The sequence below is a fragment of the Vanrija albida genome (assembly GCF_041260175.1).
Source record: "Vanrija albida strain AlHP1 chromosome Unknown contig_6, whole genome shotgun sequence".
NCBI classification, from domain to species: domain Eukaryota; kingdom Fungi; phylum Basidiomycota; class Tremellomycetes; order Trichosporonales; family Trichosporonaceae; genus Vanrija; species Vanrija albida.
In genome coordinates, this window is record NW_027191425.1 from 2285101 (window position 1) to 2299033 (window position 13933).

Below are 13933 nucleotides of genomic sequence, written 5' to 3' on the forward strand. Positions count from 1 at the left end.
AACCCCACAATGACGAGGATGCCCACCTCGACGAGGCAGCGGCAGCCTCCCTCGACGTCGCTCGACTCGATTCTAATGCTCTGCCCTCCACTCGGAAACCGCGGAATACAACAGTGACATGGGATTACAAACTAGAAAATACAAATAGTGTTCGTACTCGACTCGTGCAGAGTGGAGGTGGTGTGGAGCCCTTGGGCCTCGTCTATAATCTATGCTCCTCCATCATGCTTACGCGCCGAGCTTGGGCACGACCTCGTCGACCTCGACGACGACCTGGGGCGCGTACGTCGGCGGTGCGGGCTCGATGCCGGCGCACGCATATCCAGGCGGCTTGCACTTGTACGCCGGCGGGGGCACGGGCGCCCACTCGCCGTCGGCCTCGTACTCTGCCTCAGCAGCGACGCCGGCCGCGAACAGGCGCTGGGCGTAGGCGGATTCGGGAAGGGCAAAGTACGCGCGCACGACGCGGTGCACGCGCGCGTGCGCGGGGAACGAGTACTCGAGGCGGAGGAGCTTCGCGCTCATCTGCCACTTGTTGCGGCCGTGCGCCATCTTGTAGGCGACGTACGACTCGAGCACGAGGCGCACGGCAATGTCCGACTGCAGGCCGGGCGCGGTGAGCGCGCGCACGACGTGCGCGTGCGTGCGGATGCTGCCGGCTGGTGGGGGCGCGGGCAGGGACGCGGTCGACGAGGTGAAGGTCGGCGCGAGGGACGGGCTGCGCGAGGATGCGGGGCTCAGCTGGAGCGGGCTGGCGGAGGGGCGGAGCGGCATGGTGGGGCGTGGGGTGGTGGTGTACGGTGGCGGGGTGTTTGGCAGAGCGGTGGTGGCTGCTGTGGCAGGACAATGGGTGTGATGCTGCAGGCTGCGGGGCTTGGATCGATACACTCGTCCCCCCTCTGCATGTTATATACCCACCGACGCCGCCGCCGCCAAGAAAAACGAGCATGGCAACGCCGCGCCGTTGCGTTGTCGTCGCCGCGTCGGAAGGTTTCCCCAGCGCCGAGTGGCAGTTTTCACACCATGCCCCGCTTTTCCTCCCTCGGCGGTGGAGTCGGCAGGTTTTGCTGATGCACCACGCAACCGGCCGCCCACTCGCATGCATGGGACTCGGCGCGGTGTCGGCGCCGGTGCGACTCCGGGGTCGATGTCGCTTATGCAAGCAGCGCGTCTAGTCCTTTCTGCAAAGAACCGGCCTTGGCCTCCTTATCGCTCGTGGGGAGGTGTACGGGCCGACCGGCACTAGGAGCGGTATGATGCGTGCCGACTCGCGGCACAGTGCTGCTGCAAGCCGATAGTGCCGGTCCAGCGCGCTCCAACTTACCGAGGCAGGAGATGTGATGGCGGCGTCCGCCCGCGACTGACTTGTCTGCACGCACGCCGTCCACCTCGCCTGCTCGCTCAGCCATCAGCCACCCGTGCTCGCTGGTGGATGACTTGGCGTGGTTACGGCCTGGCGCTCACATGCCCCCGCCGCCATGCGTCACTGCGACGGGTCTTACAACACAATGCATAGGTACACTCCGTCTCATGCCGCCTCAGCAGCGTCTAAGCGCACGCTAGCGGCGCGACCCGCGCTTCTCAAACGCCGAGCTCAGGATGGCCTGCACGTCAACGGCCGGGTCGTACGGCGGCGCGGGGTCGGCGCGGTCGGCGCGGTCCGAGCGGCCATGCGGAGGAGGCGGCGCGCCATACGGTGCGGGCGGGGGCGCGATCGAGTGCTGGGGCGGAGGCGGCATCTGCTGCATCTGCTGCGGGTAGCCCGGCGCGCCTGCACCGGCACCATACACCGCCTGCTCAGAGTACGGGCAGTGCGGGCAGTTACAGGGCGGGTGGGGCGGGGTCTTGTTGTTGTTCTTGGCCGCGGCCGTCGCCTCCATCGTCTTGGTGATCTTGTTGACGGCGGCGTACGCCACGCCGGCTTGGATGCCTGTCTTGAGGAGGCCCATGGTGGGGTGGGGGTGGGGGGCGGCGGTTGGGGGACTTGGGTAGGAGTGGTGGCGGTCAAGTACTCGTGGTGCTCGTCGTGCTCGTCGTGCTCGGCTCGTTGCTGTTGCTCACCGTCGCCCCAGCCCAACTCTTATACACCCCAACACCTCATCTATTCTTATCTCGAGAATGCCGACCGGCTCAGCCTCGCTCCCCCCCGCCTCTGGTACGCCGCCACCATCGGCCAACACCTCGCTCCCGGTGGCACTCGGCGTCGGCTGCCTCGGCTCGCGCCACCGTCGCGCCAGCTCGCTTCCCACCTCGCGTCCACCACCGAGCTCGCCATGCATGGCCGCCTCGCTGAGCTCGCCTCATCCGCAGCAGTACATTGCCGGCTCGCGGCGCGCAACTGCATCGCCTGCCCGCTGAAACTCCCGCCGCTGAAACCAGATCGACGGACAAAGCAATCGATACCAGCGTTCCCCAGTCCGGCGGGCTACTCGTCGGCGTGGCGGGCGTGGCGCGGCAAGGCAGTGCGCAGTGCCGGAGCGCGCGGCGCCGTGGCGGTGGCGGGTAGTGCTGACTGACAAGTGATAACAGACAGACACCTCGCTCTTCCCCTCAACCACCCACTCACGATGGTCTGGGTCCAGCAATACGCGCCGTCCTACCCGCCCCCGGCGGCCGCGCCGCCCATCGCCACACAGCAAGTGCCCTGCGCGCCGTGCGAGTGCCCCGACCCGTGGTTCCATATGGCACCGGCGCCGCTCCCTCCAGCGGCGGGGAGCGGCGGCGGCGCGACGTGGACGCACGACGCGTTCGGGCTCGGCTTTGGGCTGTGGATGAGCCCGCCGCCGCTGCCCAAGGCGGGGGCGGCGGCGGGGGTAGCACCCCCCGCGCCGACAGCGTTCGGGCCACTGCCCCCCGCCCCGACGGCACTGCCCGTGTCCGTGCCCGAGCCCAGCGCGCCGCCATTCATCCACCCCGGCCCCTCGCCGCTGCCCATACCCTCGCCGCTGCCCATACCCTCCAGCCTGCCGCCCGTGCCGCAGCTCGGCCGGCCCTCCCTACACCGCCCACTCGCCGCACCCCCGCCGAAGGCTGCACCGCCGAAGTGGGTGGCGTACGCGCCGCTGGACCCGTCACAAGCGGCCAACAACCCCTCCTTGCGCTGAGCGAGCGACCCGCCATCGGCCTGTATCTAAACCCTCCATGTACCCCAGAATGTAGCCATAGCGACGGCATAGCGCGCCGGATACCGCCGAAGGCCGACCAGAGCTCGGGCGAGCTGAAGACGCCGCCCAGGCGCGCAGTCGCTTGCCCGCAGCGCTACTGTGCTGACTGACCCCCTGCTCTGGCTGACTCTGCGCCGTCGACACTGCGACACTGACCGCACGCATTCCGGGCGAGTACCCCGCACGAGCAGGGGATCAGAGGACCTCTCAGGCCTTCTTCTTCTTCGACCCGTTTCGCCACGACGCCAGACAAGGTGGACCACTACACGCTGCTACGGCGTGGCGACGGCGGTGCTGACACCGTTCGACGACCCCGAGGCCCGTCCCACGCTCTACCCCTGCGCGTGGTTACCTCCACCAACAGCCTTGAGCGGCCGCGGCGTTTCCGTAGCTGACGAGATGGTGCTCAAACAAATGCGAAGGGCCGAAAGTCGGCCGCCGCGACGTCGCGACGCCAAGTGCCACCCGCCTCAGCATTCCAGACCGTGCCGTGCTCCACCCGGCCCCGCAGTCCGCAGAGGGCTGGGCATGCATGCGCGCGCAGATCAGATGCGCCGCTGCATGCGCCGCTGCTGTCGCCAAGGATACGTGTGGGGGCAGGAACGGCCGCCCCACCGTGGAGCGAGCGTCATAGTGGCGCTGACGTCAAGCCAAGGCGCGTGGCATGCACCGGTACACTGCTGGTCATGACGCCGGGCGGTGATAGAGCGCGAGCTGCAGCGACGAGAGAGGTACTTAAGGCGATGGTCGGACGAGCAGTTGCATGCCCAAGCAAGAGACAAGACACCATGGGTGTGAGTACCCCCTCCTCAGGCCAAGGCCCCGCTGACCCCCCCCCCCCCCCAGTGCGGACCATCCAGACAACAGCGCGCACACTACTCGGACATGCGGCAGGTCGGCCGCGGCGGCTGCCCTCCCCCGCGCCGCGGGATGATGGGCGGCGGCGGCATGATGGGCGGCGGGTACAGCAGCTGCCCTCCGCCCCGGAGCTGCCCCCCGCGCGGGCGGCGCGGGTTCGGCGGCGGTGGTCGGCGGCGCCGATGCTAGCGGCCGCAAGCAACACGAACACTAGAGCGGCGAACGACAACAACTAGAGCGGCGAACAACTAGAGTGCGAGAACAACCCCTAGAGGCCGACGACTAGAGAGAGACGGAAGTTTTATTAGCGCGAGTAGTCAATGATGTATCCCTTGCATTGGAGCAGTCTTGGGACGGGTCGTCGATGTAACGCTGCGCCGTGCCACGATCCAACAGCTCACATCCCCCTGGGCCGTACACCCTCTATCGTCTATGCACACGTCGCTGGCCACTGGGGCAGCAGTCAGTCCACCGACACCCCTCACGCCTCAGATCGCTATCCCCGTCGCTATTCCTGGATCGGGGCCAACCCGCGCCCCGAGGCCGGCCGCCTCGAGAATCCGCACGCGCTCCTCGAGCACACGCCTGGCCTCCTCGGCCTCGGCCAGGCGCGCGCGCGCGCGCTGCGCCTCGTCGAGCGCATCGCCGAGCCGCGTCTCCAAGTCGCGGATGGTCGCCTCGGTGTCCTCGCGCTCGTAGGCCGGCGGCGGGGGGGTGGGCTCGCGCCGCGGGGCCCGCTGTGTGGACTCGAGGAGTGAGACGACGCTGGCCGTGTCCAGGATGAACGGGAGCCGGCGGTTCTCTGCCCGCGCCGCGGCCCGCGCCATCTGGTACGCGCGTGTGATGCGTTCTGCCGGGGCGCCGACGACTGGCGAGACGGGCAGGCCGAACTCGAGCCGCGCAGTCTGAAACGTGTCTGCAAAGTTCGGGTACTGGCCGTTAGCTGGGACGTTCAGAGACGCCGACGCACCTGCCGTTCGAGGGGGATGAGCTTGAGCTGCAGCTCGAGCTTGGAGCGCTGCCGGTGCACCTTGTGGGTGAGGTACGTGCGGATCACTTGGAGCCGGTAGGATGCGTCGTTGACGCCGCGGTACGAGTCGAGGGCGCTCCACACCTCGGGCGCCCTGATCATTTGCGTCGGTGGGAGCGGGGGCGGGTTTGGGTATGGTCGTGTTCGTGGTCGTACATTGGATGGGCCGGGGACGGGTTGCTCGTCTGACGAGGTGATGGATGTTGATGGCGACGACATGGTGGGAGGTGGGATGGGATGAGATGAGGGGTTACGTCGGTGGCTTGAAGGGTGGGCGGCGAGCGGCCAACGTGGTACTCGGGGTCGTGAGTAGCTTGGGTAGCAGAGGTGCAGTTGATGGGGTCGCTGCTGCTGCTGTCGATGTTGTTGATGCAGCTGATGCAATGGGGAGAGAGAGGACGAGAGAGGATGAGAGAGAGTGAGACATGGTTGCGCTGCACTGTTTGGCTTTGCCGCCGCCAGGTCCGACTACCGCGGGTGCCAGTCAGCCAGGAACGGCCAGCCAGCTCCACCCACGTAGGCCACCCACCCCTGCTCTCATGCATTGCATCCGTCCAGAGTCGAGCAGAGGTGTCTGACATCTCGGCACAGCATGCATCGAGGCTACGAGGTAGGTGCCAGTAGGGCAGGCTGCAGCAGTTCATGCTGGATGCTGGAGAGACAGCCAGGCTGCGTCTCCCCTCTCTCCTCTTCCCACCCTCTCCCTGGCTGTCCTCCCTGGCCTCTCTCTCATCTGCCTGCCCCTCTCGCCGCAGATGCGCACATGGGCATATAGAGTTGTGGGAGCGACCCCACACTCGCTTGGCCTACCCCAGACTCTTGCAGTCTTGGCGGCCCGGCCCGGCCCACCCACAGAGCTGGCGGCGGCCACCCCAAGTCGAGCCAAGCGCGAGACTGAGGCATTGCTCCGAGAGATGCAGCTCGCCCAAGCTTGCTTGCCCAGTCAGCACAGGTTCCAGTGCATGGCGCAGAGGTCCCCAGAGCCGCTGCGAGATGCGAGGTAATGAACGTTGTCTCGCCGGCCCCACTTGAACCGGAGCAGGTGGTGCTCAAAGTGGCGCAACGAAGGGCTTGGCACTCGTGATGATGTCTGCCCGCGACTCGCGACTCCCACCGCGACCCGCAGCGAGCACTTTCTGCTCATGTCTCGACTGCATCTCCACGACTGACGCTCCCATCCATCTCACTGCATCGCATTGCATAGCGCAGCTGCACAGCGCGCACCCCACACCCCGCACCCCACCCCACCTGCTCGTGTGACCGTCCACCCGCCATGGAAGACCTCGGCGCCTACCGCCGCGCGGTGCGCAAGTGCATGATTCTCGAGGTAAGCTGGCCCCCGTACCCCGCTGACGCCAGCCCAACGGCGCCGCGCTCGTCGCCGACGCGTCCGACGTGCTCGTCGCCCTGACCACGACGCGCGCGCTCTCAGATCCAGCGTGCGTCACTCCCCTCCCCCTCCCCGCCAAAGCTCACGCCCCAGCTTCGCGCACACCGTCCTGACGGTGTACGTCAAGCGCAAGCTCGCCAAGCGCACCCCGCAGCAGGTCGGCGCAAAGCTGCAGCGCATAGAGAGCAAGGTGGGTGGGGCGGTCGTGTGACTGGCCGGCTGGCGGTGATTGGCCCCAAGCGGGTCCTAAGCCGGCCCCAAGCCACCAGCAGGCGCAAAGTCGCGCAGTGCAATGTCGCGCAGCACAATATCGCAGCCCCCATGTGGACGCGGCGCTCGCCTGGCTCGCTCTCTCGCTGACGCTCCAGGTGCCCCAGTTCGCGGCCGACTTCCACGCCGTGCGCGACACGTACGCCCTCGGCCCGTCCGACGTCCTGCCCAGCCTCGTCGCCGCGCCGTGCCGCGCCGGAGGGGAGCTGCACGCGCCGCCGGCGTACGCCCCCCGGGGGAGCGACAGCTTGCCAGTGTACGCCGAGCCATGAGATGGTGAGGGCGCGGGGGAGAGCAGAGAGGGGGATAGCGGCGAGGCCGTGAGGCGACTGTTGTACCACTAAAAGACCGATGCATGGCTCGGATTGGCACCAGCCGGGAGCAGGCAAGGTCAGTCACGTCCCTAGCGAGCGACGTCGACGTCGTCGGTGGGCTGGGCTGGCTCCGGCGGCCGCGAGGACGAGGTCGAGTACTCTGCAGGCGGGCGGCCGCCCGCCGTTCTACGACCGCTCCGGCAGCCGGCCCGGGGGTGTACAACTGCTCGCCGCTGGCTTGGGCGCGCGGCATGCATGCGCCGATCTGCGTCGGTATGCTGCGAGGCGGCGATGAGATCGAGCATGCTAGGAATAGCGGGCATGATGGCCGCCGATGACACTGCGTGTCGCCATCGCGCCTTATCGCCCATGGAGTGCCCACCCGCCTGCTGTGCAAGTAGAGCACTGGCGGATAAGGTGGTCAGACCGGTTAGTGGGTCAGTCGGGTCAGTCGGGTCAGTGTGAGAGCCAAGACTTGGACAAGAGGCCCCCAAACAAACGTCTGTGCCTGTTTCGTACTGGCGGGTGACTGGCGTATGCGAGGTAGACGAGTAGAGCGGGAGGAGTGCAAGAGGGCGTGTAGTGCAGGAGGGTACAAGAGCAAGAGGAGCAAAGAGGGAGAGGTCGAGTTCAGAAACACCATCCTAGTTCAGCCCCACTTATCGGGCCAAGTGGCGATACAAGTCCGAGACGGCAGACGACGACGGGCTCCACCTCAACAAGGCACTCTTGCCATCGCACTCCTCTCCCACTCGACTCGATTCAGGCTCGCTCGCAGCAATGGCAGCAGTCGCCCCAGCACACTACTACAACGCGCTCAACTCGCAGCGGCAAGGGCAACCCCAGCGCACCCTCCTCATCCAGGTAGGTCATCCTCCCCCTCCCCAGCTCACCCCCAGCCGACGGTCGCCCCCGCGCGCGACTCATCACAAGTGACCCGCGCCCTCAACACGACCCGCGCTCTCGCCGAGCCGGGGTACGCGCGCCTCATCCTCGTCACCTACGTGCAGGCCAAGCGGAGGGCCGGGAAGAACACGGTGCAGATCGGCGCCAAGCTGCGTGCGCTCGAGCGGGACGTGAGTGGCCCAACTCAGCGGCGCTGACGCCCAGTTTCCCCAGTTCGCAAGCGACTTCCACCACGTGAGGAGAGAGTATGCCCTCGACGACTCGGCCGAGCTCCCGGCAGAGGAGCCTGGCGTGTGTCGCTGCGCGGCGGAGGAGGCGCGGCGGCGGCACATCGCGCCGCCGGCGGACCGCGCGTCCCAGGCCGCGCGCCAGCTCAACACGACGCGCGCGCTCGCCGACCCGGGGTATGTGTGCTGCATCATCGCCTGCTGACGCCAAGGTACGCGCACGCCATTATCGAGAAGTACGTCCAGACCAAGCTCGGCGGCAAGAAGAACAAGGTGCAGGTGAACGCCAAGCTGCTTTTGCTCGAGCGAGATGTAGGTGGCTGCCCGGGAGGCGAGCTGACGCACGCCCAGATGCCCCAGTTCGCGAGCGAGTTCTACGCCGTGAGGGCGCGGTTCGGGCTTGGCGACTCGGCCGTGCTCCCTGCCCCGCCGGCGCGGCCGAGCGTGGTGTGCCGCTGCGGGGCGGGCGGGGCGAGCAGGAGCGGCAGCGACGAGCCGGCGGCCGCCCTGCCGGCGTACCACCCGCCGCCAGCGTACCCAGGCCACGAGTCGAGCGAGTCCGATTAATCCGGCAGGGGGAGGCGACGACGACGACGAAAACATCGACCGGGGGGTCGGATCTCGATCAACCGAGGTTTGATACCCACGATCTGGCAGCGACGAGTGTAGGATACGGGGCGGGGGAGACGATCGAGTAGGGCAGCGCGGATCCGACGTGGCGGGCGAGGGCCGACAGCCTGCCCCTCCACCCGCAGGCGAGATAGTAGACATGCGACTGTTGTGACACCAGCACGTGTGCAGGAGAGGCGGGGCTGAGGCCGGCCCTCGGCCCCTCGGCCCTCGGCCCTCGGCCCGCAGTGAAGGCCGGCGTGGCGCGGCGTGTTGGCGACGACGCGACGGCCATTCCCGTTGCCAGGCCATTCCCGTTCACATTCCCGTTCGTTCTACTCGACGTCTCGGGGTCGGTCGACACCGAGGCGCAGGCCTCGCTCGGGTCGGTGTCGACGACGGGCGAACGGACACATATACAAGGCCGGGCAAGCCCACCTCGTTGCACCTACCCCTCCACCACTCCCATGCCCTCGCCACAGAGCTCGCCCGGCCCCCAACACCCCCACATCAAGGTGGGTCCCAGCAACGACGGCGCTCACCTACAGCCGGCCCTCGCCCCGGCGCGCGTGCACGCCCAAGTCGTCGCAGCGCTCAACAGCACGCGCGCGCTCGCGGAGCGGGGGTACGCCCGCGCCATAATCAGCACGTACGTCGCCGCCAAGGCTGAGCGCGGCCGGAGCGCGGCGCAGCTCAACGCAAAGCTGCTCCTCCTCGAGCGCGAGGTGGGTGCCGTCCGCGAGTGGTCTGACGCCAGATGCCCCACTTTGCGGGCGAGTTCGCCGCCGTGCGCAAGGAGTTCGGGCTGCGCGAGTCGGCCGTGCTAAGTGTCCCGGTCGAGTGGTGTGCCGCGGGAAGCGGCGAGTCGAGCCTCGAGCCGGCGCCGGCGTACCCCGGCGACGGGCGTTAGCGACGGTGACAGCAACGACGACGACGACAGGCGGATCTCGATCAACCGAGGTTCGCCACGATCTGGCCGGTACGCCCGCACCACGAGCGGGGGACGACGGACACGGCGATCGGGGCATGCCCGCTGGGAGGGTGCGGCGGGTCAAGCGCCCTAGCGGCACTAGGCATCAGTGCGATGCGAGAGGCGAGGAGGAGCAGAGATGCCTATTGTGGCACAGTTCCAGGCCGCTCAGCCCGGTTTTTACGTTGACGGCCATGCCCGGCTCTACTCGACCTCGACGATCTCCGTCAGCTCCAGCTCGCTCGCTCGGGTCTCGCTCGGGCCACCTGATGCACGCGCGCTGGACGGTGGAGAGCAGGTGGAGGAGGAGTGGAGCAGAGTGCAAGACGAGGTGGAGGTGGAGGCTCGACGGGCACTCCGAGATCTATGCTGTCTGAGCCCTCCGCAAGGGCGGTTGACTCGTCTGTGCTGGGCGGGGCTGGGCCGACCGTTGAGTGGTCGTCAGGAGCCGACCGTTGTGTAGAGGGGCTCGGATGGGGTCGATCCGGGCCGACGGGGGGTGTGGTGGCACTCGGGCTGCCACTGGCAACGCCTACCGTCCGCGTGGGGGCCATGGCGCCGTCCGCAGTGCATGGTAGCGAGCAGTCGTTCCCTCCTCACCCCCGAACCCCGCGCCACCGAATCGGCTGAGTGCTAGGCATGCGCTGCTTATCTCCAGCGGCGTGCGCCGATCTCATCCTGCCCTACGCTGGGCTGGCCATGCGCCGCTGACTATTGTGCACGTCTGTCCCTCCGCTAGGGCGCCCACTCCAGCGCCCAGTGCCTCCTCTTTCCAGGCGGCACACGACGTCCTCCTGCCGGAGCTTGCCGCGGCCGGCACGTCGCGCACCTCGTTCGGGGGTGGCCATCTCCGCCCGTCGTCTTGTTGTTTCTCGTCACCTCCCAGCCATGCTGCGCCGACCACGACAGGGCCGTGGCACGTCCTCTGTCCTGGTGACGTCTCGTTTTGTTCTTGTTCTTTTGGCGGCAGGCGGCACTCGCCAACCTCGACAGCAACCCCAGTATCGTGCCCAGCCGTCGGTTCGGGCGAACTTGTCTTGTGAGATGGAGTGGCAGACCCAAGACTCCATGTGCTCTTGTTGTTTACGAGCAGCGCCCAGACGCCACATCGACACACTTTGCCAAGCCGACTAACAATGCCATCTTGTAGATAGGGCCTGGCTCGTCCCTCACTCCCTCGCCCCCTCGCTCCACTATTCCGTCACCCCCGCGCCCCGTTCAAGACGGCAGGCGCCGAGCTCCCTTCTGATTGTTCGGCACGCCCGACAGCATTCGGGTCGGCCCAGCATCCACCGTTCGGCTTACCGTCCCTCTCGCTCAAAGTTCCCCGCCCCATGTGATCGCCCGCCCGCCGGCTGCCTCAGGCCCCCACAACATGTGGCGCTGACCCACGCCACCAGGACTCGGGGGACGGGCTTGCGCCCAAAGCAAGCTTGTGCTCGAACCCCACACCGGGAGCGGGGCTGCTTCCTGAGGTCTGGGTCGATTAATCGAACCGAAGTCTATTGTCGGCTGCGTGGGGCAGCCGCACCGGCGACGAGTTGGCCCAGTTCAGGCGGCAGAGTTGGGTGCTCGGCGGACCTCTGCCGACGCTGAACCTTGCCCTCGGCCGTACCCTTGTCCGTCCGCCTACGCTCACCCTGCCACAACCTAACCTTCACTCACCAAGTCACCACCCCCCGGCCCGGGGCCAGCCCTACAACGCAGCGGGGCATGCCAACCCTACCACGCAGCGGGGCATGCCGCATCTCACGTGCCCCAGTCCGTGGCCTCGGACTGGTGGGCATAGTCGGTTGCGAGGGTGGCGGCGGGGGCGAGGGGCGAGAGGCTAACTTTGCGCCGAACCGACGCGCCACGAACCCAACCATGCTTACTTGGTCGACCGCCGATCCGATGGGGTGGACAGAGGGCTGAGGGACGGCGGCGTGTCAAGTGCCGACCGACGGAGCGCCGAGCTCGCACTGCCAGAATGGGGGGGACTTGCGACGCGCACAATTAGAGGCATACGCGACGAGGCCTCCCGTCCAGCTCGCGACGAGTGCACACCTCGCGACGAGAGGCAGCGCGCAGCTGAGGTATGCCGCCAAGCACGCTACAGTTGCTAGCCACAACCCATAATGCACGTACCTGCTCACGTCGTCGCGCGTCACTCACATGACGACGACGCCTGTGCATCAAGATGGCAGGCGGGGAATAGCAGAGCGACATGGGACATCCAGGGCTATCCCAAACCTTGTTTCCCCGCTCCCAGTACCATGGATACGGCACGCCGATGGGAACCAGCCCCCAGTCATTGAACCTACACCCCCACCTTGACGACAAGCTCTGCGCTCTTCATTGTGCGTTCGCGCCCTCGCGCCGTCGCCAGGGAACACTGGGTTGGGTTTCGGGACGCGCGGGCTGGGTGGTTCCTGCGACAGCGCACACCTGAGCCACTAATGTTCGGTAGTCGGTCGGCATATTGCATCGCCACGGCCAAGGTAATCTCACGGCTGGTGGCCTGCCTCGCTGCCCGCCTCGCTGCCCCATGCCACGGTGATCGCCGAGCGCAGCTGCTTGGGCATTGTGCGTGTAGCCGATGCCGACGACGCTCTCTCTCACCGAGCACACGCACGTTTCCCCTGCGCGCTCCCGGTAACTGCTGCCGGTGTGGTGATCGGGGAGGCGGCAGGCGGCCTCGACGACTGACCAGTGGGGACGGACAGTGATGGGATGGTCTGACGAGATATATAAGGAGGCGAGTTGGGCGCCGAGTCTCATCAGAACAACCAACTGCCTCTCTCAGCTCAACAAGTCCTCTACCACAGTGAGTAGGCAGTACAGTGCCGAGGTAGCCCGAGCTGACGGACCAGACCAGCACCTACTTCTGCCACCCCACCCTACACCACAATGTTCTCCAAGACCCTCATCGCCCTCGCCCTCGTCTCAGTCGCTGCCGCTGCGCCGGCCGACGCCCCTCTCGCCAAGCTCACGTGCTTCGGCCCCAAGGACTGCTCGGGCGGAGCGACCTTCACCAGCACGTTCAGTGTCCAGGACAAGATCACGCAGTACTGGAACGACCCTGTCACCGGCAACGGCGGCCTTGGCAAGTGCGTCGACTTTGCCGCCGAGCAGACGGTGACGTCGTGCAAGATCGAGTCGCTCGACCCCGCCTACTCGTGCTCGTTTGGCGGCACCTGGGCGACCAACTGCTTCGGCACGTTCGCCGCCGGCTACACGGTCAAGAACTGGAACGGCCAGGACCAGAGCTGCGCCACTGGCGACCGCTACTTTGGCATGGAGGGCAACCGCATCTACGGCGGCCTGGTCTCGTGCCGCCGCAACCGCGCATGAGCGAGTGATGGTGAAGACGAACGGACACTAGAAGACGACATACGAGAGATCAGAAGCATAGTAAAGGACACTACAGCATAGGTCATAGCACCGGACAATGGCATGAATGTTAATGAAGCGTGTGTTGATGAAGCGGCTGTGGTGGTGAGTGCAGAGAATGACGCCCCGGCCCGAGGTCGACCACGAGGAGCGATAGATATCAGCCTCGCCGAGCCCGGCCGAGGGCTCGCCCGATGTAGCGGCTGCGCACTGCGCACCTCGCCACTGCCACGATCATACCTCTCGGGGACCGTGGCCCGAGCCCCGCGTCTATCTTGGGCGGCTTGTTTGTTGTCGCTGGCGATTGGGCGAGTGCGAGGTCAGCTGCTGCGGTGATGAGCAAGCAGTGGGGAGCAGCGCCATTTGCCCGCTTCCTCGGTGATCTGCGCTGCGGGGGAACGTCTGTGCATGCATGCACGGTGCGATCCGCCTCCGAGACATGGATGCACGGGGCGTGCCCAGTGGCACGGCCACTTGGATGCACGCTCACCCACGACCCCGGCCCTATCGGAAGCCCCGAGATGTTGTTCTCGAACAAAATCGCCCCTATGCGTGCCTGTTGATGCACGGCGGAGCAATGTTAGACGCCAGAGCGTTGACGCGCCTGCATCTCTTGTCGCATAGAGAGGCGGGCCATCGCTTGGAACATTCGTCGCCGTGTCGCCGCCGCCGGGCCCACCTCGCTCGGGCAGACCCGATGACCGTCCCCGTGTACGTTGAATGTGACAAAGCCCGGGGCAAGTGACCAAAAGCGCGGGGGAGGATGCCAAATGGCGCGGCCTGTTTTGGATTTATCGCAGCTCGTCGACGTCTTCTGTTCGCT

The 13933-nt window shown here is 66.8% G+C and overlaps 7 protein-coding genes across 7 annotated transcripts; 4 read left to right on the plus strand and 3 right to left on the minus strand.

The window, feature by feature from the left end:
* Window positions 1–228: 228 nt before the first annotated feature.
* Q8F55_008308 (uncharacterized protein) lies at window positions 229–774 on the minus strand (the record flags this gene model as incomplete). Its single annotated transcript, XM_069356705.1, has 1 exon — window positions 229–774. The coding sequence occupies one exon, from the start codon at window positions 772–774 to the stop codon at window positions 229–231; it is 546 nt and encodes a 181-aa protein (XP_069206546.1).
* A 785-nt stretch (window positions 775–1559) lies between these two features.
* On the minus strand, window positions 1560–1949 carry Q8F55_008309 (uncharacterized protein; the record flags this gene model as incomplete). The annotated part of the gene is made up of 1 exon (XM_069356706.1): window positions 1560–1949. The coding sequence occupies one exon, from the start codon at window positions 1947–1949 to the stop codon at window positions 1560–1562; it is 390 nt and encodes a 129-aa protein (XP_069206547.1).
* A 2561-nt stretch (window positions 1950–4510) lies between these two features.
* Q8F55_008310 (uncharacterized protein) lies at window positions 4511–5154 on the minus strand (the record flags this gene model as incomplete). Its single annotated transcript, XM_069356707.1, has 2 exons — window positions 4511–4954; window positions 4993–5154. 2 exons carry the CDS (start codon window positions 5152–5154, stop codon window positions 4511–4513), a joined length of 606 nt encoding a protein of 201 aa, XP_069206548.1.
* A 1171-nt stretch (window positions 5155–6325) lies between these two features.
* Q8F55_008311 (uncharacterized protein) lies at window positions 6326–6984 on the plus strand (the record flags this gene model as incomplete). The annotated part of the gene is made up of 4 exons (XM_069356708.1): window positions 6326–6379; window positions 6412–6491; window positions 6536–6632; window positions 6811–6984. The coding sequence occupies 4 exons, from the start codon at window positions 6326–6328 to the stop codon at window positions 6982–6984; spliced, it is 405 nt and encodes a 134-aa protein (XP_069206549.1).
* An 822-nt stretch (window positions 6985–7806) lies between these two features.
* Window positions 7807–8726, plus strand: Q8F55_008312 (uncharacterized protein; the record flags this gene model as incomplete). The annotated part of the gene is made up of 5 exons (XM_069356709.1): window positions 7807–7890; window positions 7926–8102; window positions 8137–8336; window positions 8372–8471; window positions 8511–8726. The coding sequence occupies 5 exons, from the start codon at window positions 7807–7809 to the stop codon at window positions 8724–8726; spliced, it is 777 nt and encodes a 258-aa protein (XP_069206550.1).
* Window positions 8727–9235: 509 nt separating this feature from the next.
* Q8F55_008313 (uncharacterized protein) lies at window positions 9236–9678 on the plus strand (the record flags this gene model as incomplete). Its single annotated transcript, XM_069356710.1, has 3 exons — window positions 9236–9283; window positions 9317–9493; window positions 9547–9678. 3 exons carry the CDS (start codon window positions 9236–9238, stop codon window positions 9676–9678), a joined length of 357 nt encoding a protein of 118 aa, XP_069206551.1.
* A 2949-nt stretch (window positions 9679–12627) lies between these two features.
* Window positions 12628–13071, plus strand: Q8F55_008314 (uncharacterized protein; the record flags this gene model as incomplete). Its single annotated transcript, XM_069356711.1, has 1 exon — window positions 12628–13071. The coding sequence occupies one exon, from the start codon at window positions 12628–12630 to the stop codon at window positions 13069–13071; it is 444 nt and encodes a 147-aa protein (XP_069206552.1).
* Window positions 13072–13933: the final 862 nt, after the last annotated feature.